This window comes from Alexandromys fortis, unplaced genomic scaffold (assembly GCF_014885135.2).
Source record: "Alexandromys fortis isolate MF-2015 unplaced genomic scaffold, M_Fortis_MF-2015_v1.1 scaffold_139, whole genome shotgun sequence".
NCBI classification, from domain to species: domain Eukaryota; kingdom Metazoa; phylum Chordata; class Mammalia; order Rodentia; family Cricetidae; genus Alexandromys; species Alexandromys fortis.
The window spans coordinates 2791416-2815842 of record NW_026068020.1 but is presented as its reverse complement, the minus strand read 5'-3'; the positions used below and the strand labels follow the sequence as shown (position 1 = coordinate 2815842).

General features: G+C 51.2%; 1 protein-coding gene across 4 annotated transcripts in view; it reads left to right on the top strand.

Annotated features, from left to right (window-relative positions):
- The window catches only part of Agap1 (ArfGAP with GTPase domain, ankyrin repeat and PH domain 1), a 446708-nt gene extending 426765 nt beyond the window's left edge, over positions 1-19943 (top strand). For all 4 annotated transcript variants that reach the window (XM_050163111.1, XM_050163110.1, XM_050163109.1 and 1 more), the window contains 2 exons: positions 10064-10319; positions 13594-19943. In XM_050163111.1, coding sequence (XP_050019068.1) covers positions 10064-10319; positions 13594-13797 — 460 coding nt within the window. In that variant the 3' untranslated portion in view covers positions 13798-19943. The remainder of the gene's footprint in view (positions 1-10063; positions 10320-13593) is intronic.
- Positions 19944-24427: the final 4484 nt, after the last annotated feature.

Here is a 24427-nt window from a genome sequence, read left to right as displayed (position 1 = left end):
GGTGCACACCAGGGGAGGGATAGCATCCATCTTCTGTTATCCCGGGTGGAGGAAAAGGGCCATTTCTCTTCCCTTATCTGTTTATGATGTGGTATGTTCCAAAGCCCATCACATCAGCCACAGTTATGGCAGACTTAATTCCCTGTGATGGGGACTCCAGCACCGAGGTCTAGCCGCGTTTCATGCCACATTACACGGAATCTAGATCTGCCTCGCTCCACTTGCCCAGGCTCGCTCTTATGTGGCACAGATTTCTTGGATTTGTTTCTTAAAACAGACAGTTCTTTCGTTTCTGCCCAGTGTCAAGGCTCCGGCACACATACAGTGCATGTGGCTGGTTTAGCTGAGAGGCCTTCCTGTGTAAACATACAGGGACTGAGAGACACCTAGAGAAATTGTGCTTAAAGAGGTGGAACCGGGGCTGGAGTCCTTTAAGTGCCTGTGTTTTGTTGTGTTATTTTATGGTGGGATAGAAAAAAGAGGGAAATGTTGACATTGTATCTTAGCCAATTCTGGGACAAACTTAGGTTTTCCTTTCTCTAACACTGTGGCAATATCTCAAGTCATTTGCTTGGAAGTTAGATTTCTTAGTGTTTGGGGTGTCGGATCCCGTGTTCATGTCCCATCCCGTGGTGTGTCATGTGTTGTCGTCATCCTCATTGTTCTCGTCCCCCACCCCCACCTACGTCCACTGCAACCTGCTAGTCCAGCCCTGGGTTTTCTGCTCCCATGCCTGGCCGCCTGGACTTGCCTCTCCAAGGACAGCCGTGCTCACTGTGGCCTCTTGTGTACCATTTTTATGGAGGGGGTTCCTCTCCTTCAACACGGATCAGGAACTCTGTCACTTCCTGATCCTGGCTCCCCGTGGCCTCCCAGGAAAAGGAAAGCTGTCACCCACAGCAATCACTCGCTGCTCTTTTGCCCCAAGCACCAAATTCTGTGGTGTGTCCCAACTACCTGTTGGTCCCCATAGTCCAGCGCCTCTCCATGTCACCTGAGGCAGGGCCAGCCTCTTCCTGCTGCTCTTGTCTGCCGCTTCCTGCTGGAGCTTCCCTGGCCTCAGCCTAGACTTGCTCTTGGTTCTCTCTCCTCATCAGGTACCCTCCCACCTCATCTCTGGCCTCTGCAGCCCACCGCACACACCATACGTAACCTCTTTCCATTTTCACTATGTGGATATGTGTATTCCCATTTCTTCAGATAAAGGAACCTGTTATCACTCTACAGAGTCTCGGGGAGAATTCCTACCCAGGACCGAGGAAATTTAAGATCTTCATCTGCTTGTCTGCTCCAGGATCCTGTGCCTGGGACTGACTTAGAACAGAGACCGTCTGTCAAGGGACTGTCAGTCCATAGCTCTTGGGGTCAGGACTCTGAGAGGAACTAAGCTGAGTGTCTGGACAGAAACCTCATTCCTACAGCCTCCTAGGTAGTTCTTCATAATTCAGTACCCAGGGCATCTGCCTCTCACACTCATGGACACCGAGTCCTTCTCTGGTCCCTAGGGAGACAGGCGTCTGAGGCCCACTGTCAGAATCCCGTCAGAAATTGCAATACTTAGCCACTTAATACATAGGACTCAGTGACGTAACCTAATGTACAGCAATGGAATTGCCTTAGTTAGAGGCAGAACCAGCCAGGAGGTACAGCCTGTTACCCTGTCCTTGCTGCTCTGGTAAGGTCTAGGCAATTTCTGCTCAACTTTGCATCCAGATAGATGTACTCTACTGGCTCCACAAGGGAAGACATGGCTGACCTACCCAGCCCGTGGCCAGCAGGAGAGCATCCTCCGCTAAGGCCACCACTATGGAAAGCAGTGAGATTCACAGCGTGACCAGTTCCTTGGACTGGAGAGATAGGAAACATTCTTATGTTGTTCCGATTTGGGGAGAGGAGGTCTCATTCTGCAGCCCTGGCTGGGGTTTCCTTGTAAACTACTAGACTCAGGACCTTCCTGGAAACATCCTTGGGCCTTTCCCAGTATTAAGTTCTAGTAGCTCCAGCAGGTTAGTAAGGGGCAAGTGTGGAGAGGGACCTGGCACTCACGACAGCATGACTGTGAAGGCCTCAAGGTGCCAGCCTTATCTAGACCAGAGCACAGGCTGAGACGAAACTCAGCCTTCTGAAAACCCTGCTATTGCCCAGGTGCCCTCTGGTCAACATAGGCCATACCAGACAGTCTAATACTGATAACCTTTCCCAATAAGGAACGCTGGGACAGGCAGTTAGCGCCTTCCAATGCCTGGACCTGAACCTGCCTGTAGATCTACCTGGCCCCATGGTTAACTGTGACTCGCAGAAGTAATAAGCCTAATACAGTTGACTTTATTTAATTAATAATGATCCTGTTCTGTTTCCCCCATGCTCATAAAATACTCTGCAGGTTGGCAAAAAACACTCATAATATTGATCAGAAGTCAGGCCAGATATTTATTTTGTCTTTGCTCCCTGAGTATAAATTCTCGTCTGTTGTCTCCCGCTCCCTGCATGTGGGATTTACAGTGGCCAGTTTCTTAAAAGCTTTCAGTAATTAAGGAATAAATATCCATCGGTCTTTGTTAGCCATCCCCAGTGCAGTGGCCTGACCCCCTAGCAACGCAGCTCCGGAGAAGGCATGTGAGCAGGGGTTGGTGCTCAGCTAGCACTGGGCCTGGGCTTGCCCTGCAGGGAAGGAGCCCCCCTCTTTCCCAAACATATTGTTCCAGCCCTGTCTTCCATGCCTCCTCTCCCAGTTCCTGTTTGGCTTGAGGCAGGAAGCACTTTGCAAATTCCTTGCTGCTAGCCCTTTCTTTTCTCTTCTCCCTCTCTGTCCTTCCTCTCCTCATCTGTCACCAGCTCAGGACCCTGTGTGGCTACTCCAGTTTCACCTCCCCACCCCAAGGGCATTCATGCCTCCAGGGTGACCTATAAAAATCTTTACTGAAAAATCCCCTTGCTGGCTTTAGGAAGAAAAGAGGTTTCCAGAAGGTGCGATGAGATGTGACATGTGCACACACAAAATTACTCCTTGCTCCTCTACCATTCGTGGGGAAGGTTCAGAGTGAGCTCTGAAGGCTTCACAGCGAGTAAACTTCTGGGAAAAGCCCTTGGTGCTCCAGAGCCTCCAGTGCTTGGTGAGGTCTGAAGGCTGCGGACCATACCACTGAGGGACAGCTCATCACCCCAGCCCAGAAGCACTATCACCAGGCAGGACTGCAGGCTCCCGGGAGGACCAGGGGTTGTCTGGCCACCCACCCCCATGTCTGTGTTTTAGTGACGCATCTCCTAGACATCCACAGGACCGTGCTGAAAGCCAGTCAGAATCTCCGTGAAAAACTTTTTCTTTCTGGGAATCAACCCATTAACCTTCTTAGCCCTTGGCAGTGTGCTGAGCCCTCCCCGCCAGACCCAAAACACAGCTGGCGACAGTTAGCAGGGCTCTGTCTTTGCAAAAGGAGCTGAGGAGGGAGCATCTGGACAGCAAAAATGGAGAGGGGTAAGACTCGGCCCCGGGTAGAACTCAGTTGTTTGCCATGCTGGGTTCAGTCCTCAGCCCTGCATAAAGGAAACCTGGCAGTGCACTCCAGCAGTGCCAGCCCTCAGGAGGTCAAGGTGTGTAGTGAGCCTCAGGCTGGCTTTGGCTCCCTGAAACTCTGTCTCACAAAAACAAAAGACAGAAAGGACCCCTTCTCTAAGAAAGGTGCCCCATGCACAGTCAGACCTCTTCCTCTCCCAGACCTCCCCCTTACCCACCCCGGGGTCTCACCCCACACTTTTCTATTCTCTGGGGTCAAGGATTTGCTGGTGCTCAAATGACACTTCTGGTCACAGGCAAGATGGCAGGGCACTCAGGATTTCGGCCTCAGATGGTGACTTGGTTCCCCACAACTGTAGTCTCCTTTCTCATTGTACCTTTTCTGAAAGTTGGGGGTGGGGCTGAGCAGCTTGTCAGTGCATCCTCTGCAGTGGCAGAGACTCTAGATCTGTGGTGTCCTCAATGGGGGCAGCTGGAGGCCTCCCGACCCTGTGCCTGGGCTGCCTAACATTCCGCCCCACCCGGCCCTGGGTTGTCTGGTTCCAGCATCCGTCCATGCTTGTGGCTCTTTCAGCTCCAAATAAATGAAGAGATGCTGCAGAGGGCTTAAGTCTTAGTGGATGGCTGGAACAAATAACCTCAGGCTGAGGAGTTTGGGGAAGGGAGTGTGAGAACTGGGGACAGGACCCAGGGTCTCCCACATTCTAGCTATTAAACTGCATTCCAAGCTAGACAGAACAGTTGGTAAAGCCTTAGAAATGTACTGCTCAGGGTTAGAGGTTGAGAATTTCAGTATCAAGGTGCTAACAGATTGGATGTCTAGCGAGGGTGCAGCATCTGCCCCACAGGTGACATTCAGTTCTGCGTCTTCACACTGTGAAAGGAACAAGCCAGCTTTGGGGCATCTTAGATAAGACACCAATCTGCCTTCCGACTTAATCATCTCCCCAAAAACCCAGCTCATAAGTTGTTATCTTGGGGCTTGTGTGATGGAGGAGGGTCATCTCAAGTGACTTCAAGTAACGAGTTCAGGGGTGGGGGACACTTACTCGCAGAGCATACCAGTCACAGAGTATTGTGGCAGTGACCTCATGAGCTCATAGAAGGGAGCTGCTGCCAACTTTTCACTTGCTGAGGAGGACACCAAACCTAGATGCCAGTGTTGGGGAGTGCCTACATCCCAGGACACTCTTCAGTCACCTGAGGACAGACAAGTCCCAGTCAATGCCATCCTAGCCATCCACAGCGTTGTCACTTTGCTGCTTTGCCCTGATAACAAGCCTTGCTGTGAATGCTCCTGCTGGGGTCTGCCAGCACTAAACACAGGGGACTCATGGAAAGACGAGACCCAAGAGTCCAGCATAGAGCGCAGTACGGCCTGCACTGCACACAGTAGGGGACTCATGCGAAGACAAGACCCCAAGGGTCCATCATGGACCACAGTGCAGCCTGCACACAGTAAGGGACCCACACAAAGACGAGACCCAAGAGTTCAGCATAGAGTGCAGTGCAGCCTGCACACAGTGAAGAGCTCCTGGCCCAGGTCTCCACAGAAGTGGTTAAGTCTTTTGCACACTCTAACTTCACATTTTCCCTCCTACATGGCAGTGATGCTCTGTCTCAGTCCCCATCCTGAGATCTGATGGATTCACCTCAAGTCTGGTGCCACGGGGTCAGTGGTCCTGCATTTGTGTGACCTTTCTATGCCCTCTACTCACAGAAGGCTGTGGTCCATTAAGTCAGTCTTGATTTTTTCGAGACAGGGTTTCTCTGTAGCTTTGGAACCTGTCCTGAAACTAGTTCTTGTAGACTCACAGAGCTCTGCCTGCCTCTGCCTCCCGAGTGCTGGGGCATGTGCCACCACCGCCAGGCTCATTAAGTCCATCTTATTCCCTCCCACGCCCCCCACTCACCACTTTGGGGAATCCCTTGGCGTTCCATGTTACCTGCTGCTGGTCTGACTGGCAGTGAGACGTGACCCAGGTGTATTGGTTAGGGCTGCTATTGCTGTGACGAAACACCATGACCAAAGCAACTTGAGGGGAGAGTGTTTGCCTTAAACTTCCACTTGTGGTCCTGCACTGAAGGAAGCTATGGCAAGAACTCAAACAGAGCTGGAACCTGGAGGCAGGAGCTGATGCAGGGGCCATGGAGCAGTGCTGCTCCCTGGCTTGCTTCCCATGACTTGCTTAAATGTTTTCTTATAGAACCCAGAACCACTAGCACAGGGTGGCTTCACCCACATTTGCTTAGCCCCTTCCCACCCCATATCAATCACTGGTTTTAAAAAAAAAAAAAAAAAAACAGGCTTACCTGCAGCAGCCCCTCTTATGGAGGCGTGTTCTCATAAGGCTCCCGCTCTGAGGGCTCTAGCTTGTCAAGTTGTCATAAAACTAGCCAGGATACTAGGCAGCTGTTTCTGTGCTGGCACCTGGGCACTCAGCCAGGTCACCACTCCTTAAGGTCAGGAGTGGCAGTGCCCATCCATCAAGCTATAGCATCAGAATCCTTGGCTGAGCCCAGTAGACACTGAGACACCTGCAGGGCTTCTAGCTCTGCCACCCAGTCCTATCCATTCTCTAAACCCAAGGCTTGTGTCTGGTCAGTGATAGCCTGTTGCTTAAACACCAGAAGGAGGCAAGGGGCCATTCCCTGTATCTCCTGAAAACGTCTGTTCTTTGTGTTTTTAGGGATGGGGTCGGTGTCTGTCTTCTGACATATTACTACCCCCCTCCCTCTCTGCAGTTGATCTATTTAAAGGTGTGTCAGCACCAAGACCTGATGAGGAGCTGGCCCCTCCTCCCTGCTGATGGCAGCCGTGCCAATAATTCATTTTTTAGCTCATTAGCTAACAGAGGCTGTGAGCAGTGGTCCTCCAGGGCATTGGAATGAGGAGAGGTGATCTACTGCCAGCTCTGCTGCTCTTGAACTGGCCTTCCTTGGGGACAATGAAGCGCATGGCCAAGGGACCCGAGCATAACAATTGGAGTCGCTACGCCTTGGCACTGTGGTGGCGATGCTGACAGAATGGAACCAAAACTGTTATCAGAGTGTCCCCTCTCACTGTTGAGAGCTGTGGAAAAGGATGGCTAAGCCACCCTAGCTGACGATCGTATGCAGGGTGCAGGGGCTGGAAGTGCATGGTGAATAGGACTGTTGTCTGGGGAGGTCTCTCTTCCTGGCTTGCATGACCTTTCTGCTGCGCATGGACCCCAGCCACGTGAGTTTGCAGATCTTTCTCAAGGACCACATTTAACCTTATCTACTCCCAAAAGACCTTGTCTCCAAATGAAGCCACACACTCGAACTTGGCGTCAACCAGTTTGGCCCATGACAACAAAGCACCTTAGGTTTCTCAGACCCGTGCATACACACACCCCAAACTTAGCTTCTCAGACCCGTGCATACACACACCCCAAACTTAGCTTCTCAGACCTGTGCATACACACACCCCAAACTTAGCCCCAGCCACACTGACAACCATGGGATCTTTTGAATTAGCCAAGACCCTTTACCCTGGATGTCTGGGGCCTCCACACCTTCAAGGGACTCACCAAACACCTGGACAAGAGCTGCTCAGAATGATGAGTTTTGGGGCTCTTATAGTGACAGGCAGCCACAGATTAGAAACCCCCAACACACCACAGGCATCTTTGCTTGCCCATCACATGACACCACACTGGTCCATGCTATGTGCCTGACCATAACTGACCCTGAGTGATTAGAGGTAGGTTTTCTCCAGTTTGCTGCCATGAAAGGGCTACTGTGGCCAGCGTGGAAGCCACATGGGTGGTCTTAGGTCTGGACAGCCCTGACTTCACTAAGTGTCACCGGGCCCATTTTAGAGATGGCAAAACAAGTGTCTGAGGAGGGGGAGGTGAGAAGAAGAGCGAGTGCTGAGACACTGAGATCTCCAGGAAGAAGAGAACGCAGCCTCACAGCACAGCATCAGTGGGGTTCCTTTTCCCTCAGCCATTGGGGAAAGCTCACCAAGTCTCATGTTGGGGTGCACTTGTTAGGGTAGGCAGTGGTCACACACACACACACACACACACACACACACACAAAATAGATTCTGAGCAGCAGAGAGAACTTGAGAGTTGATGGGAACAACTGAATTCATACCCATAAGCCTCCATTGCCCTGGACCAGGCTCTATTTCTATACAAAAAGGATTTCAGCTTAAAAAGGTGAGATCTCATGCAGCCATGAAGCTCTAGTGAGCTCAAAGGCCAGAGGACCCAGCAGTCGGCATCGCAGGGTTCTATGTTTTAAAGGTGTATGAGAATTCAGTAAAGAGCCATTTCCATCCAATGCTAAAAGCTACACCGCGAGCGGGTCTAGGGCTCGTCCTTGGTGGAGGCAGGGATCTGTGCTCAGTCTTTGGCTGGGTATTTGAATATTAAAATGAAATTTTAATCATTGCAGTTAAGACCAGAGTTCTGATGTGAAGTTCCCCCGTTACCCCTGAATGCTCTGGCAATGACTTTTAAAACCAACTGGAGCAGAATAAGACAGTCTGATTTTAATGCCTACCCAAAAATGAGAGTTAGCAGATTGGAAATTGGAGGTCTGGACGTCTCCTACACCATTAGCCCTTCTCATTTAATTCACGTCTTGCTCTTTCTCCTTTCTGATTTATGAACTACATCAACAAACGTGTAACATATTATAAACAAGCTCTTAAAATAGAACCAGGACCACTGGGGTTTAGGTCTTGCATTTCCTGGATGTCCCCCACCTTTCTGCCTAAGTAAAGGGTGTGTGTAAGGGCTTTGCTGCAGTTCTGGGAGCCAGTTTATCTCGCTGAAGCCAAGTGTTTGTCCTGGAAATCTCTGAATGAAGAGTCAGGGGTCACTTGGGGGTCACTCACACGTACCAGGAAGTGAAGCAAAACTAATCCAGATTTACTCCTGGAAGAATCTGTTTGCCTAAGTATTTAAAAACAGATTAGGGCTAACCTGACACTAGGTCACCAGGCGCAATGTAAACACTGTGCAGAGGTGTAAACGAGGCCTTTCTTCTGGGCCTCGGAAGCAGAAATGTAATGAGTTTTCTTTCTGGAGGGTTGGGGGAAGGCCCTTGATTCCTTCATGCGGCTGCTAGCTGTGTGCTCTGATTATTGCAGGGAGAGACTCCGGGTTTCAGGAGTCATTGTGAGTCAGTGTCTTACTGAATCTGAGATAATTAGTCTCTGTGTGTGGGGTTTGCTTGCTCTCTTCATCATCCTCCTGAAAAAGCCGAGCTCGGTCCTCAGGCACACACCACAGGCTGCTGGGAAAATTCTAAAGGCTACTCATGAAATAGTAGATCCTCTTTAAACACACACACACACACTCTTTAAGCACACGCACATGCACACGCACATGCACACACACACATACACACACGCAGATGCGCACATACACTGCCCCTTTTCCTAGCAATGAGCTCAGTCAGGAGGACTGTGGAGTTCAATGTCTCATCCTTCCTCTTTGTTGTTTTGTTTTGGAGACGCCAGCAATGTTTAACCTTGCTCTTCCAGAGCATAAAGGCAGCTCACTGGAGCCTCTTACTGTGTACCCATGACTGGCCCGGAACTCACAGGCCCACCTGCCTCTGCCTCCCAAGTGCTGGGATGAAAGGCGTGCACTACCATGCCCAACAAGCCTGCCTTGATCGATATAAACATCACCTCCTAGGAGGTTTGCTTTCCTTCTTTTCTCCTCCACTCTGCCCCTTCTCCTCAGCTGTGCAGTGCTCCCCAAATGATAGACCCTGGGAGTGGGAGCTGGGGACCAGGCACCATGGTACCCATCACATTGTCATTGCTCTCCACACTGCAGAGCCTTCCAGTTTCACCTGCCCTCTGTCCCTAGCTTTGCTCCAGCCTTAGAGGTTGCCCACCTTTTCTCTCTGAGATTGGGCCCTGGAACACTTTTCTCCAGAAATCAGCATTCCGCCCCCCTCCCCTTAAGCCTTCCACAAGTCTCCAAAGAATTGACATATTCCTGTGTGAACCTTCAGTGTCCCCTTCTTCTGAAGAGTGGGAGACCCTTGGGGACTCACACGTGTCTTCGTCTGGGGGTGTGGGTGAGTCGAGAGCAGAGAACACCAGTCCCCTCAGATGACGCCTCTGCTGCCCCACCTCTGTCTCTTGCCAGCCTTAGAGCATAGGGACCGCTCACCTGTCTTTTAGGTCAGTATAAGCAAGTCTTGCTGAGGGAGGGGAAGTCCTCTTCCTTCCTTGCTCAAAGAAAGCCCAAGCCTTTGAGCTATGAAGCCTCTGTTTGCACTGATGCAGGCCCCCAGGCCATGAGCAGTGGGTAGGCTGTTCTTTCATCAGAGGTTCCGACTCTGGAACCCCTGGAACCTTAGGGAATGCTGCAGGCAGCAAGGAAACCACTTCTAGACACCACGAATAGAGGTTTCCCCAAGGGGGTTTTATCCCAAAAGCAGACTTTCCTGTTCCCTTCGGGGGCCTCCTAACTTCCCAGGCTGCCAGAGCAGGGGTTCCAGCCTCTCTGTTCCAAAGCCCATTCCTGAGTGTGCCTATCTTCTCACTCGTAGGGAAGAAAAGGAACGATGGATCCGGGCCAAGTATGAACAGAAACTCTTCCTGGCCCCACTGCCATGTACAGAGTTCTCCTTGGGCCAGCAACTGCTGCGTGCCACCGCAGAGGAAGACCTGCGGACTGTCATCCTGCTCCTGGCACACGGGTCCCGGGATGAGGTGAATGAGACCTGCGGGGAAGGCTATGGACGCACAGCATTGCACCTGGCCTGCCGCAAGGGCAGCGTGGTCCTGGCTCAGCTGCTAATCTGGGTAGGTGGAGCCACTGTGGGGTCAGAATGCATTGTGCTACTGGCATCTCCTTCCTGTACAAGGCTGCCGTGCCTGAGAGCTGACCCTCATAGGATTGGAGCCTTACATCTGGGCTTACCTGCAGGAGGGCATGGAACAGCAGGGGAAGCTGGGTGCAGGGCGGAAAGGAAACTGGCGCATTTGCTCAGTGCTCATTTCTGAAGTGTCTTTCTGGTGGCCCCTCGGGTCAGACATTCTGCAGGGAGAGATACTGGGCTTGTTTCTCAATGTCATTGTCTTGCAGGCAAGGGCAGGGGCATGAATAACTTGAATGGCTTCTAGGTGGCCCCTTGCCAAACCTTGGAATCTTTACTCTCTGTTCTGAGAGAGTGAAGGTACTGGCCCTAGGCACCGAGGTCTGATATGTGGGAGCTGTCACCCAGCCTCTCTCGCACTGCTTTAATGACTTTCTTCTCAGGAAAAACAAAATTTTATTTCACTTAAATATGAATTTGAACATTTTAAGAAACTGAAATTGTAACAAGGTTGTAGAGAGAGGCCCTGCCTGTCCTGCCTGTGTGTGCTGAGCTGGGATGCCCGAGTGCCATGTCCCCAGGCAGCAGCTTCCTAAACACCTCTTAGGAACATCTGCCACTCAGACCCTGGGGCCTCTCCTCTGTGTGTGTGTGTGTGTGGGTGTGTGTGTGTGTGTGTGTGTGAGAGAGAGAGAGAGAGAGAGAGAGAGAGAGAGAGAGAGAGGGGAAGGAGGAGGAGGAGGGAGGAAGAGAAGGAAGAAGGAGGGCGGAGGGCGGAGGGAGAACGTGTATGATGCCAGGAGAGCACCTCAAGTGCTCTTCACGCGTTATCCACTTTCAGGTTTCTTGTTGCTGTTCATTGTTGAGACAAGTTTGTTTGAATCTCCAACTCAGAGCACGACTAAGGCTGCTTAAGACCTGGTAGCCACGTTTGCCATGAGTACCTCTCACACCCTCCTCAAACCCAGGAGTGCTTTGCTCAGATTAAATCTGGCTTTATTAATTAGGTTTGATTGGTTTGTTACATCGGCGGCAATGGATTCCCATTAACCAGGGATTCAAAAATTATCAAGGTTATCTGTCTCATTGCCTTAACCTGGCCAAGTAGACAGGCTGGCCAGCATGCCCCAGGGGCCACTGCTCCACCTCCCCAGGGACCTGGATTACAAGCTTGCACCACCACACTCAGATTTTTGTATTCAATATAGTTTAAGGGATGGTGCTCAAGCCCTCTAAATTGTGAGATTAGCTATTTTGCTGACTGATATCTTACCCCAGTTTCTTCCTGTTTTTAATCCACACTTTGGAGTACAGTGGAGAATGAGAAGATGCAGGTTAAGTCAGGATAATTGGTATCCGTCCTCACCCTCGCTGCCATGAAATGACGGCTGTGTTTGGTGTGCTTGCACTGCGGCAGCAACCCTGCAGAGCACAGATACTGTGCTGTCGCAGCCCTGGAAGCTACAGACAGACTTCAGAACACCCAAAGGGCTCCTTTACCACAAGGCTTTGCTCCTCAGCTAGCAGCTAGGACCTTGCTGTGGCCCCATGTGGTTGGTCTCTTGTGTAAGCATGCATCCTGGTGTCTTGTTCCTTTCTCAGCTCAGCAGATGGAGCCCCAGTCTAAAGTACTGGAGGCTCTTTAAGACTTAAGCTTGTAATTTGGGGGGCATAGCCTACCCACACATCTCCTTCTCACGTTGTCCAGAAGCTCTTGATTGCAGTGTTACATGTTCCTTGTGTGTCAGAAACCCCGCCATACACTGATTTACTTGAACATATGTGAACCTGTCCTTATCAATGAGCAAAAAAACTTAAAAGTTCGTGTGTGTGTGTGTGTGTGCTATGTTTATGAGTTGTTGCTTTTTAACTTTTTAAAGATTTATTTATTTATTTTAATTCACATGTATATACTTAAGTATCTGCCAGTGCCCGGAGGGCCAGAAATGGGTATCAAATTCCCTGGAGCTGCAGTTACAGATGGAAGTGAGCCATGCAGTCTGGGTGCTAGGATCCAAATTCACACCCTCCGGAATAGCAGTAGATGTACTTAACTGCTCAACCATCCCTTCAGCAGTGACTATTTTATTTTTAGGTGTGTCCAGGCACCTATAGGGGCCAAAAATGGGTACCAAAAATGAGTTACAGACAGTGTGAACCACCCAACCCAGCTACCAGGAATTCAGCTCGGGTCCCCTACGGTGACTACGCCATCTCTGCAGCCCATTATTTTATTTTTGCAGACTGGGGACAGAACCCACAGCTCTGTGAACTCTAGGCAAGACTGCAGCACTGAGCTCCGCTCTTAAGTCTCCATGCAGTTTCGTAGACTACATGGCCGAGTGAACTGGCTAGGCTAATCTACAGGGCTTCCCTGGGCTATTGAGAAAGATAAACCTCTCCTCACTGGCTCTGCCAGTGACAGCTTTGGAACAAAATGTGCTCTAGCCAAGGATGGAGTAACTGAATTAGGCTCGTGTGTTTAGGTGTTACATAGCTATTAGGAGTCACGCTTTGGAGTAAGTTTTGATAGTGTAGGAAGATGTTCAAAGTCCAGTTCAGTGAGAGAAAAAAGCACAAATGATTAGAAAGGACTGAGAGTATAGCTTAATGGTATATTCTCAGTTAGCATGTGCCAAGCCCTAGACCCCACCTCCAGCACTAAAGAATGGGAAGCGCACATAAAGAAATAACAAACTATTGGCAGGAATTTTCCTCTCTTGTGCTCACATGTGTCTCTTATGTGTTTTCTGTGATTAAACTGAGATGCCTCTGAGATCTTTTTAAAAATATTTATCTTTAGTGTGTGCGTGTGCATGCATGCGTGCACACACACATACATACACGTGGCACAGCAGTCCTGCGGAGATCAGAGGGTAGCTTGCAGAAGTTGATTCTCTCTCTCAACACTGTAAGTTCTGTAGATCAAACTCAGATCTCTGTCTTGACAAGGACTTTGACCCCCTGAGCCATTCTTCTGCCCTTGCCCATTTACATACAACTGGAAAGGTAAAACGAAGAGCAAGGTTAAAGCCCTCTTTGCCCTGCTTGGGTGATATGAATAGGGGTGGGGTGCTTCCCCTAACAGGGCAGATACAGATCCTGGTCTAAACAACATGTGGACATTTGGTTTTCAGTTCCTCTCAGTCCCAGATGTCTCCACCGCAGCTCAATCCACGTGTCGGAGCTGACGGTGTGACCTACCCCTGCCTGCCCTCAGATCCCCACGGACACTAACTCGTTCTCTGTTGCCTCTACAGTACGGGGTGGACGTCATGGCTCGAGACGCCCACGGGAACACAGCACTGGCCTATGCCCGTCAGGCCTCCAGCCAGGAGTGCATTGACGTGCTGCTCCAGTATGGCTGCCCCGATGAGCGCTTTGTGCTCATGGCTACCCCCAACCTGTCCAGGAAGAGCAACAGCAGGAACAGCAGCAGCGGGAGGGCGCCCAGCATCATCTGAGCTCAGCCAACACTGCGCCTGGGATCCCATGCCCGCCTGCTCCGGGAGTCACAGCATGTGAGTTCCTCAGTCCCTCCCTCTTCCTGGTGGTTACTTCCACCCACCTGCCACTCACACACCCCACATGAAGTCTCCAAACCTGGACATCCTCAAGGGGAGAAGAGGAGGATGGAGGCCACAGAACCGAACCCTTTTCCCACACTCCGGAAGCAATGCAGGAAGGACTGACAACCTCCCGACTTTGAGGATAGCACACGACGATGGACCCCTGTTCCACTGACCTGGAACCTGGGGGAGGGGTAGCAAGGAGAAGGGGCAGCTTCCCCTAACTGGCAGTTAAGCACATCAGTACATTTCACCTCGGCCAAAAGGAGGCTTGGATTTCACATCTTCTCTGGGGAGCTTGACGGCATAAATCAGAAGCCAGCACAGTTTGTCAGGTCTGAAGCCCCTATGATGGTAGGTGTCAAATCAGTTGTAGCTAATCTGTCCAGGGAGAATACTGGCTTCATTACACTTGTATAGTCGAGTTCCTCCAGCATTACCGCTGTTTAATAGGACGTGATTAGTCATCACCGGGAAGAAGGCGTATTAGCCGAGGAGGTAGTTACACGGCACGCTCCGGTGATTGCCACGATGTGATTGCTGTGCGCTTAGAAGCATCATATTATCCCAGACATGTCTCTCCAGCCCTTGGAGCCCTCCTTTCTAAATTCACTGTCATAATTTAGTATCTGTTTAATTTTTCAGTCCAAAGAGAGGAAATCAGTTGCTGGGTATTATTTGACTGCGATCTCCTTCCTTGGTGCAAAAACAAAATGGAAAATAAATAAATAAATAAGAATAGCTGGGAAATTCAAAAAGAAATCATGAATCCAGCTGGAAATAGCTTTTCGAGTATGCTCCAAAACTAAGTAAATACATATAATGCTATGGTTTTTTTTTTTTTTCTAAGAGAGATTTTCTGTCCTTTGGCCACAGTGGAAGTATCTGGCCTCAGTCACTCCCAATCCACAAGGTCTGAGTTACCCAGGTTTCTGTCGCAGAGAAGATGTGTGAAAATCTATTTGAATAAAAGAAGTTGATAAATATGCATTGATTTTTGTGCAGACAAATGGCAGCTCTGTTAATTTCTAAGTGGAGCTGGATGGGCACCAGTATTGTGCAACTAGCTGAGATCGGAGGGAGACAGAGCAGTGCAATAGGCAGTGCTCCCAGCAGCAAGCACTTCCGTGAGTGTGGCGCGCAGCTCTTGAAAAGGCGCTTATCAGAACAAGATGGTGGGACGATTCGCTTATTAAAGCCAGGAAGCAAAGGGGGACGAGTGGGAAGGAGCCTGTGAGTCCACATCCCGAAGGCAGGATGGAGAGCCGAGGCCACTCTTCCCAACCAAAAGCGAGGGGCTGTGGCAAGAAGGGGTGCTTGTCGGCACCCTGTGAGCAGCTGCCCACCATTCTGGCACAGCTGGCTCCTAAGAGCCTGCAGACTCTGTGTGCTCCGTCCTGTCTGTTTCTAACGTGTGACTGATTTGCCTTCGTGGGCCACAGTGTGCATCAGACACCAGCCACCTTGGCACGGTGGTCAAGAACACCAAACTGTGACACTATTTAGTTTAAAAAAAAAAAAAAAAAAAGAGGGGCAGCCTTGCCAGAGAGCCCTCGTGGCAGTGTGGCGGGAAGAAGGCCATCACACTGGAAGACTGGGCAAAGCCACCCCCTGGCATCCTGTGGAGAAGCTCCTTGCTCTCATATATTGAACTTTATATTTTGTAAGAGTTTTTCCTCTTCTTTCACTTTTTAAAAAAAAAAATTTAAAGTAGATGGGAACAAAAGTAAAGCTTTAGACAGCATTTCCATGTGGGTGAGTGTCTCGTGGAGATCTCCAGTCTCAGCGCGGCTGGGACTGATCAGGATCCAAAAATGTCACAGGTGCAAAAGCCACAGGCCTGAGACTCCTGAGCTCAGTTCCACGAGCCCTGTGTTTGGTTTTTCATCCTGCTCCTCATCACTGTGTCGTTTCTTTCAGTGTGAATAGAGAAAGCAAGCTGTCATTGCCTATTTTTGAAGAACGCATTAGCACCCAGCCCTGCACTCCGCATTCGCCTCCACGTAGCCTTTATCATAGACTTCTATAGAGAACACAGATAGAGGATAAATGAGAGTCTTAAATTATTTCATTGTAGTTAATTCCCACTATAGGAGTGCTTTTATCAAAGGGGAGCCTGCTTCAGAGGGGAAATGGAGTCCTTCCTGAGGCTTCTCTTCGGGGTGTATATGAGTGTGTACATATTATTATGTTTATAATATGATATTTTCCCGATTGATTCCTTGTTTCACGTCACCCTCCACTGTCGGAATGCTCAGTTGCTCGCTCTGGCTGCCCCTCCCCCTCCCTCCCTCCCTCGGTCACTCTGACATCATCAGGTCTTCCTCAGAACACACAGCCCCTCCCCTGCCAGTTTTAGCTGTGCTGAACTGTCCAAGGGGCAGCCCCCTTTTCCCAAGCCTGAGTTCTGACCACAGGTAGAACGGTGGTGGTGGGGCCTCTAGGGTTCCCTGCAGATGGAGGAGAGAAGCAGCCTGACCTGTGCCTGTAGTTCACCTTCAGACCCAGGGCCTCCCCTCAGTGAGAACCTTCTTTTTCCCATTTCCAAGCCGACCACCAAGGCTGCGTGAAACCAGGAGCAGGGTCGTGGGGAAGGGAGCTGGGGTTTCTGGAAAGCTCCCCCACACTAGGCACTTGATTGAATGCAAATCACTTTTTTAAGGAGCATGTCAGAATAAGGTAGTGGGACAGTGGCCCAGAGAAGCAGGGGAAGGGAAGGAGCAAGTGAGTTCTCATTTTGGAACACAGCGTCAGAGCTGAGCCTCCTGTCCACCAGGAGCCAGGGCCTCCGAAGTAGCAGATGTGAGGAGCCCACGGCAAGTCCCTGCAACCTTTGTGTTCAGGGTGAATTTCCTCTTGTTGAGAAGTAGCCAGCTGGGGCCAGCAGCAGACTGGCCTGTGAGTTGTCCATCAACTGCCCCGGGGGCAGTCTAGCCTGTGGCTACCCCTGCTGAACCCCTACTGCCCTTCCCCAGGCCTGTGCACGGTGTCAGGGCTGGGAAGTGAAGCCCTCCTTATACTCCCCACTACTGAGAAAACCCCTCCAAATTTTTTTTTGTCTTGTTTTCCGGAGAAAAGCCAAGCGCTACTTTCCTACGGCCCCCGACTGTCACTCAAACCGAAGGTGAGGCTCTCTCCTCCAGCCTTGTACCTCTGCTCTGGCTCCTCCACTCTCCTCCCTGCAGGTCCCGTGAGGCTGCTGGGATATACACACCATCAGTGCCCCGTTCCCGTTAACTTTGAGGATCTTAGCACCTCAGGCCTTGGGCTTCACTGCCCTACAATCCCCAGAGGAGCTTGCTCAGAGTGCTTTGTGGCATCTCCTTCTTGGTCAAGACCGCGGTTGGTGGGTTGTGACTGAACCTGGTGAACCAGGGACCTGCCGGCCCTAAGCCTGTGCTGTACTCTTAGTTGCCGAGGTTGCCACCATCCTGCCCTGAACTCAAGCTGTTTTATGGCTGAGATGGGCGCTCTCTACCTCTCCTGGGGACACGGCCCACAGCGGCGCGGCTAGGAGGCGTGTGATCAGGGCCTCCGAGCTACCAGCAGGGCAGAGGGTTTCAGAAGCAAGCCCAGGACTTTTGGTGGGCCTCAGCTTGTCTGTCTCCACCGGTCACACTCTATAAAGTCCTTGAGGCTTTACTAGACCTCTGCCAGGGTTGTATTTTGACTTTGAAACAAACAAATTGAAAGGCAGTCAGGAAGGAATTTGAGCTTCTACAGAGTTTCTCCCCCACTGCTCCTGTTGTGAAGGCACAGCTGGAGGTGATTCCTCTCTTGTCAGTCTCTAGAAAGCTGTGGAGGCCATGGGTGTCTCACCAGTGTGCAGCCTCCTCCACTGTGTGTGTCCCATCTGCCAGGCCTGGCTCCCACACAGCGGGACCCAACTCTCTGCGCCTGCCCTGTTTGGGGGTCTTAAAAGCCACACTGAGGTAGATGGGTTTTTAGCTAAAATTTAACATTTCTCCTTGAGAGGTGAGAGAGGGAGGGGGAGAGGCCCAGCCACTCTCTGCTGGTACCACATCCAGGCAGCCACTAGTCCTCAGGCTTAGTCCCACCCCAGAGCTAAGAAGCAGCCACCTCAGCTCAGAGAAGCCAGCCCCAGAAGTCAGGGCTCATCTCTTCATGGGGAAAGAAACCGCTGACCATCTGGGGCCTTGGTGTTTCCAGATGCAAAGTCTTGCTGCTCAGGAGCTCCTGCCCATGCTTTTGCAAATGCTCAGATTTCTGTTTAGTCTCTGTGCCCGCTGCTCCTTAAACAGCGGTTTGCACCTGGGTCCGAGCTGAAGAGAGAGCATTTCACCAATTCACCGTCGATGACTCTAGACCACCCACAAAGCTTTGCGTCCTTCCCTTTCAGCAGGCCCGGGTCAGGCGTGTTAACATGCCATCAGCCCGGTGACTCCTTGCCCAAGGCAGTGCGCAGTGAGGGTCCATGGAATAGCCGGCCTCCTGTCCCTCATCTCAAGAGGCCAATTTTCCTATAGAAGAGTAGTATTTAGTTTGGGGTTTGCTCCTGTCTGGTCAAAGCGTTCTTCACTGAGGCCTCTCCCGTAGTGAGCCTCAGGTGAACTTGGGCACCCAGCACTGGCAGCCATGCTAGGGTCCAAGCTAGTGGCCTTGGTGAGCAGGAGAGAAGTCAGCTCAGGGCTCGTCTTTGTTCTGCTGGGCACATGGCATCTGCAGGGGACCCCCTGGGGGTCATGAATCAAGCCATATGATGGACTCTCCCACCATAAGGGAGAACTGATCTGGAATTCTGTGTTCAGGGAATCACATAGCCTTCATCTTGTTTCGGGTGAAATGAAGGAACCAAGAGGTGTAAATGGGTGGGGGGTGGGACTAGGCCCAGAGGAGAGCCCCGTGACACACTGCTGCTAGGAACAACCCTAAGATCACTTTGTACCCCAGTGTCCAGGTGCAGGACTGTATCCACACTAGCCCACGCTAACGTCTGGATGTTAGAGAGGGCTCTCAACTGCTTGCAAAAAGACAAACTTAGCCAACTGCTGGTGGGTCTCGTGGACTCACTGAGGGCATTGAGTAGAAAGACCCATGTGGCCCAAAACAATTGTCAACAGCCCTCTTATCCACAGCTGAGGGCTCACAAAATGCCTGACCCACGTGGCTCATTGGGATGGGCAGAGAAGGGACCGAGGACGCTGTGCAGTGCAAATGTGGCTTCTGGTTCTTTCTTTCATGTGCACATTGTTCACCTACCAGGTCCTGCAGTTTTCTTACCAGGGCGGTGCGGAGGATACCCAGGGCAGTTGAGTGGAGACCAGGCTGTTGTGTGATGGACAGGCAAAAGATACCTTTGAAACGTCCCTGTGACCAGACGGGAAAGACAGCTGCACCTCCCTGTTGAAAATAACCCTTCTCTTATATGTAAAAACATCCTTTTCCCTCCCCACACTGTGGGACCTTTTGTGTTTGATTTTGAGGGGGCGGTGGTAGTGTTCTTCCAAACCCTGTCAGTTCTCAAGATGAGAACTGGTCCTCCAGCCCTGAGCCTGGGGAACTGAGCTCCAGAAAGGCACAGAAGGTGGCTGGCCTCTTCCAACGGCAGAGGACAGAGCTCCCGGCATCCTCTCTTGCCCTCTTCCCATCCTTTCCCCTAGTCCATCCTGAGTCCTCATCTTGCCACAGCTTCTTTGCAAAGAGAAAACCCAGGCAAGGCAGGGCGCCCCGGCACATATCTGGGTGGGGGCAAAGAAGGCTACACAGAAGCACAGTGGGGGGGCTTCTCCAGAGGTGGGTGTCTGCCCGGGGCATTTTGATATTACCTCATTCCATAACTTTATGTTTCCCAGTGACTGATGCTTTATTTATGCTTGTTTGTCCTGTAATTAAACCATCCTCAGACATTTCGCTTTGCTTGTTCGGGTTAAATATGCTGGTTTGTATTTTCCTGCCCTGGGATTTTTGTGTCAGGTGTACAGTATTCTGAGGGGAAAAGGAAAAGGAAAAGCGTGTAAAGTAACAGAGAGAGGTGGCTATAGTGTAGAGACCTCTTTCTAATAAAGAAATGAAAATATGTATCTACGGCTTCTGTTGTGTGTCTTCTTGGTAGCAATATGTCACAGTTGGTTTTTCCCACTCCCAGGAAGGTAAATCAGACGAGGAGCTTCAACTGCTCTGGGGATGCTTGTCCTGGAAACAGGCCACCATGTGTGAGGGAACCAACCCCTCAGCCTGCAGCCAGAGACTCAGGAAGCTGGACAGATGTCTCCTCCATGTCTCCAATCACAGGGGTGGGAAGCCTGATGCTTTGTGTCTCACTATTGCCCTGCCCACCTTCCCCACGTGACTGACAGGGAAGCCGTGGGCAGCTAGAAAATGGATCTCGCTCAGACATGCACTATCAGTGTGCCAACTGTCAAAAGTATCATTACAGCTTTCTCACACAAAGTGCATTATACAATCACTCCCATATTACAAAAGGAGGTAACACCCACCCCGGACACACCCACGGCATACACACCCACCCAACACACCCACAGCGTACACACCTACTCTGGACACACCCACCCCAGACACACCCAAAACCCTCAGCAGTGGACAGGTGCTTCTGTGAGAATCCTGCCTTTGGACCCTTTCCCATGGCACAATTTAATGGCCTGCAGCGCACAGGGTGCCAGTGGAGACTCCACACCTAGGGCAGCTTGTCACTCAATACAAGTGGCCACACACCCAGGCAGCACGTCCTCTGGAAGATAAAGACTTTTAGGAGGTGCTTTCCTCCATGAGAGATTTACAAGCAGCATGGATAAACAGCCTGGACAGTTCGGGTTGCTCTGCGTCTGGTCACCCAAACATTTGGTACTGTGACCCCCATTGTCTAGAATGCTGTTTTTCAGAATGGACTCCAGATGGAAGGATGACCGGGGCGGGGTCACAATGGAAATCCCTTGTGGCTCTGATGACACTGGTCACTCAGGCCCACACAGAGGGCCGGAGTGTGCGGTTGGTCGTCTGTTGAGAGTGAGGGAAGCCGCAGCCCGTGGTCTCCACCGTGCCGTTTTTGTTCAGACAACATGCTGTCAGAACAGAACAGTTCCAGAGAAGCCATGAGAGCAGACACCAGCTCTCCTCCCACCTGTCTGTCCCCACTGGCTTTGTCCCCACCATCTCCAGAGTTGTAGGGCCACCTCAGAGGGGTCTCCTTCCCAGGAGGACCCAGCTTCTTCAGGACCCCCAGAAGAGGGCTCTGAACCCCCTTGCCAGGACAGTACCCTAGGAAGCACTCTTGGGTCAGAAACAAAACTTTGTGTTTAGATCCTGTTTCTCGTTTTGTTCTAGGGATCAGATCCTGAGCCTCACATATGCTGGGCAAGCACTCGACTACTGAGTCACAGCCCAGTCTGTCTGCTCAGACCCGTGTTCCGTAGGGTGTGTGCAGATACTGAAGGGTCCTGCTCTCCATTCATCTAGTGCACAGAGACCTGTCCCAGGCTAGCTGAGAGCTACAGAGCGATCGCCCCCTCTCTTACAGCAGGAGCCCGCCTTACAGAGGCAGGCCACCACCTCCATTGTCTTACATGGGTTCCTGGTATCCGGCTTACATAGTGAATGCTTTTACCCACTGAGCCATCACCCTGGCCCACCAGCCACCCCCCATCCAAGGTTTTCAGTGTGGTCACTTGGTGCCGGCCAGGGTGACCGGCCCTTGTGCTAACAGCTGTACAAATAGAGACTATGGAGAGAATAAGAGCGCCCCCGGCTCTTCCCTCAACCGTAGATCCAGGCGACACGTTGCTGTCATTGTGGATCCAGATGTAGCATGCAAAAGAGTAAGCGAATCTACCACGTGGGAATCCTAGGAGAGAAGACCTCTGACATCAGCACGTGAGATGCCTATCCCTGCGCTCTATACAACAAAACTGGAAATAAATAAATAAATACATACATACATACATACATACATACCTCTCAGGCCAACAGGTAAAGGGGGCAATGATGATGATGCTGTAGGCTGGAGCCTGGGAGCCTGGAGTGTAGATGTAGAGTACTTGCCTAGTGTGAACAGGAGACCCTGGATTCAGTCCCAGTGCCGCCGCCACCACCACCACCACACACACACACACACACAGAGAGAGAGAGAGAGAGAGAGAGAGAGAGAGAGAGAGAGAGAGAGATTACTAGATTAGAGAGCTTGGGGCTGAAGATGTCACCTAGTTGGGAGAATGCTTCCTTAGCATGCATGAGGCCCTGGGTTTGATATAAGTGTTGAGTTCCTTTCATTCCAAGTACTACAGAGTTGGAGGAAAGATGGAAGTTCAAGGTCATCTTAAGCCACAGATCAAGCTTGAAGCCAACCCGAGCTACATGAGGGAGAGCCTGTCTCCCATATGCGTTTGTCACCCGAGGGAACGCTCTAAGCAAAAATGAGGGTGCAGGGTATGTTTAAGACTGCCCTCCATAAACCATCATTTAATGTATTAGGGATTCAGAATGCTAACGGAGCTCTGAGCGGTCCGAGTTCTAAGCTCCTTCCTTTATCCTTCTCCCCATAGGTACTGAAAGTATTTGTTAGGGTATAGGCCAAAGCCCTGCGTTCTCCGCGGCAATGAGGAAAACAGGTTGAACTATTAATAATATATTATTCACTTATGCTGAGGTTGGTGAACCAATTGGCTAATTGATTAATAAACTCCTTTGTTACGGAAACAAATTGATTAGGAATTAGGAGGCATTAAGGTGAGGGGCAAAGCTTACCGGAGAGCCCCGAGGGCTGCGGCTCCATCTGGCCTCCACAGCAGCCTCAGTGTGTGGGCGGAACCCTCCAGGCCCCACGGGTCTGCCCTTGACCTCCTTAATCCCTGGACCTGGATCCAAGTGCACGGACTGGATTCCCTACTCCCAGCTCCTGGTCTCCCACAGGCCCCAGGCTGGCTCTGAATCCTCTGCCCTGGCCCACCCTTGTCCTTCACAGCCTCCTCTCCCTAGTCAGTACCCCTTGTCCTGAGCACCTGATCTGGTTTCTCTTCATTGGAACTCCTCCACGGCCCCCTGTTATTCTGAGGGTTTTGTCCAAGTCTTAACACTGCAAGCTCCACCTGCCTGCTTCCTGCTGGGCATGCTGGGCTGTCACTGTGACGTGCCCTCACACACCCTCTCTCTGCAGCTCAGGACCCTTTGTCCACATTTCCCTTACCCTGGAAGACCCAGCTGTTGCTGGCCCGTCCTTTACCTTTAGGGGGTCACAGATAAAATGACTCTTCCTCAAAGATCACATTTAGTGGCCTGACCTCCCCGGAATTCTAGAGCTGCCACTGCAGACCCTCACAAAGTCTCAAGTCTTCTGTGGCATTCCCTGTCAGCCCCAGGAAGCCAGTCTGTCAGGGGCATCCTGAGAGCCAGGGTCCAGCCTGTGTTTCCAAGTAAATGGGAGTAGGGACGAGACCAGACATGGCCTCTGCCTCCTTTGCCACTTGTGTGTGGTGACTGTCCAATTCCAGAAACACCTCCATGGCGGTCATTTCCGGAAACAGACCTTCAGTGCGGCTGTGGCGGGGCTGGAGGTGGCCCTTCAAGATGATGGCAAGAGCCTTCTGCCCTACATCCAGGAATGTCCTGCCCCCATTCTCACTACCCTCCTACCCGTGACCTTCAGCACTTCAGCCCAGCTTCAACCAGAAGAAGCCCCCAGCACCAAGACACCATTGTTGATATACAAGACTCTCGGGTCTCACCTACCCATCCATGTGGGTGTCTGGCCCCCACAGGGTCCCAGTCGTTCCCTCCCCTGCTCTGTGGCCTCCCAGATCTCGCTGCACAGCTGCTCCTAGGCAAAAGCTTTACCCTCTGATCCAACAAGAGTGGAAAGAGTTACACTCAGCCCTGTCTCCAGCACGTTCCAAGCAGCCGCTAAGCCACAATTTATCACCACTAAAGTCCAGTAAGGCGCCTAATTGGCCCATAAATGTGGTCCAGTAACCGCACCTGACACCCAAAGACACTGCAGGCAATTAGCACTTATTTATTTGCATATGGTATTGACCGATCTTGGCAACTAGCTTGCAAGATCTGTTTATTTTAAACACTGGAGTGAGAAAGAAAACCTTATTTAACTGCACTAGAAAGGAACTTCCATCACACACACACAAGCGTGCACACTGGCAGGCACAATGAGACTGCCCAAGGAAGCCAGTGTCTTGATTTGTGAGCAGGGCCCTCCCATATCTTGCCTTTCAACTTCATGACTGCCCAGGCCCTGGCAATGGCCTGTCTGTTCTCAGGCTGCTGAAGTAGCCGGAAAGACAGAGTAAACCAGATGGCAGCCCGTGTGTGATGTGTGCTGGGAAAATACAACGCCTTAACAAGCTGCTTCTCAGCCCATAACTCCTTGTCCCAGCTGCAGAGCATTCCAGAAAGCCAGGCCATCAGCTTCTCTTCTCACCTGAGTGACTGACTTGGAGGCTTTTTCTCTGCCAGTGCTTGAGATAAAGCTGAGGGCTTTGCACATGCCAAAGTATTCTCTACCACTTGAGTCACACCTCTGGCCTTTGGAATAGAAATTATA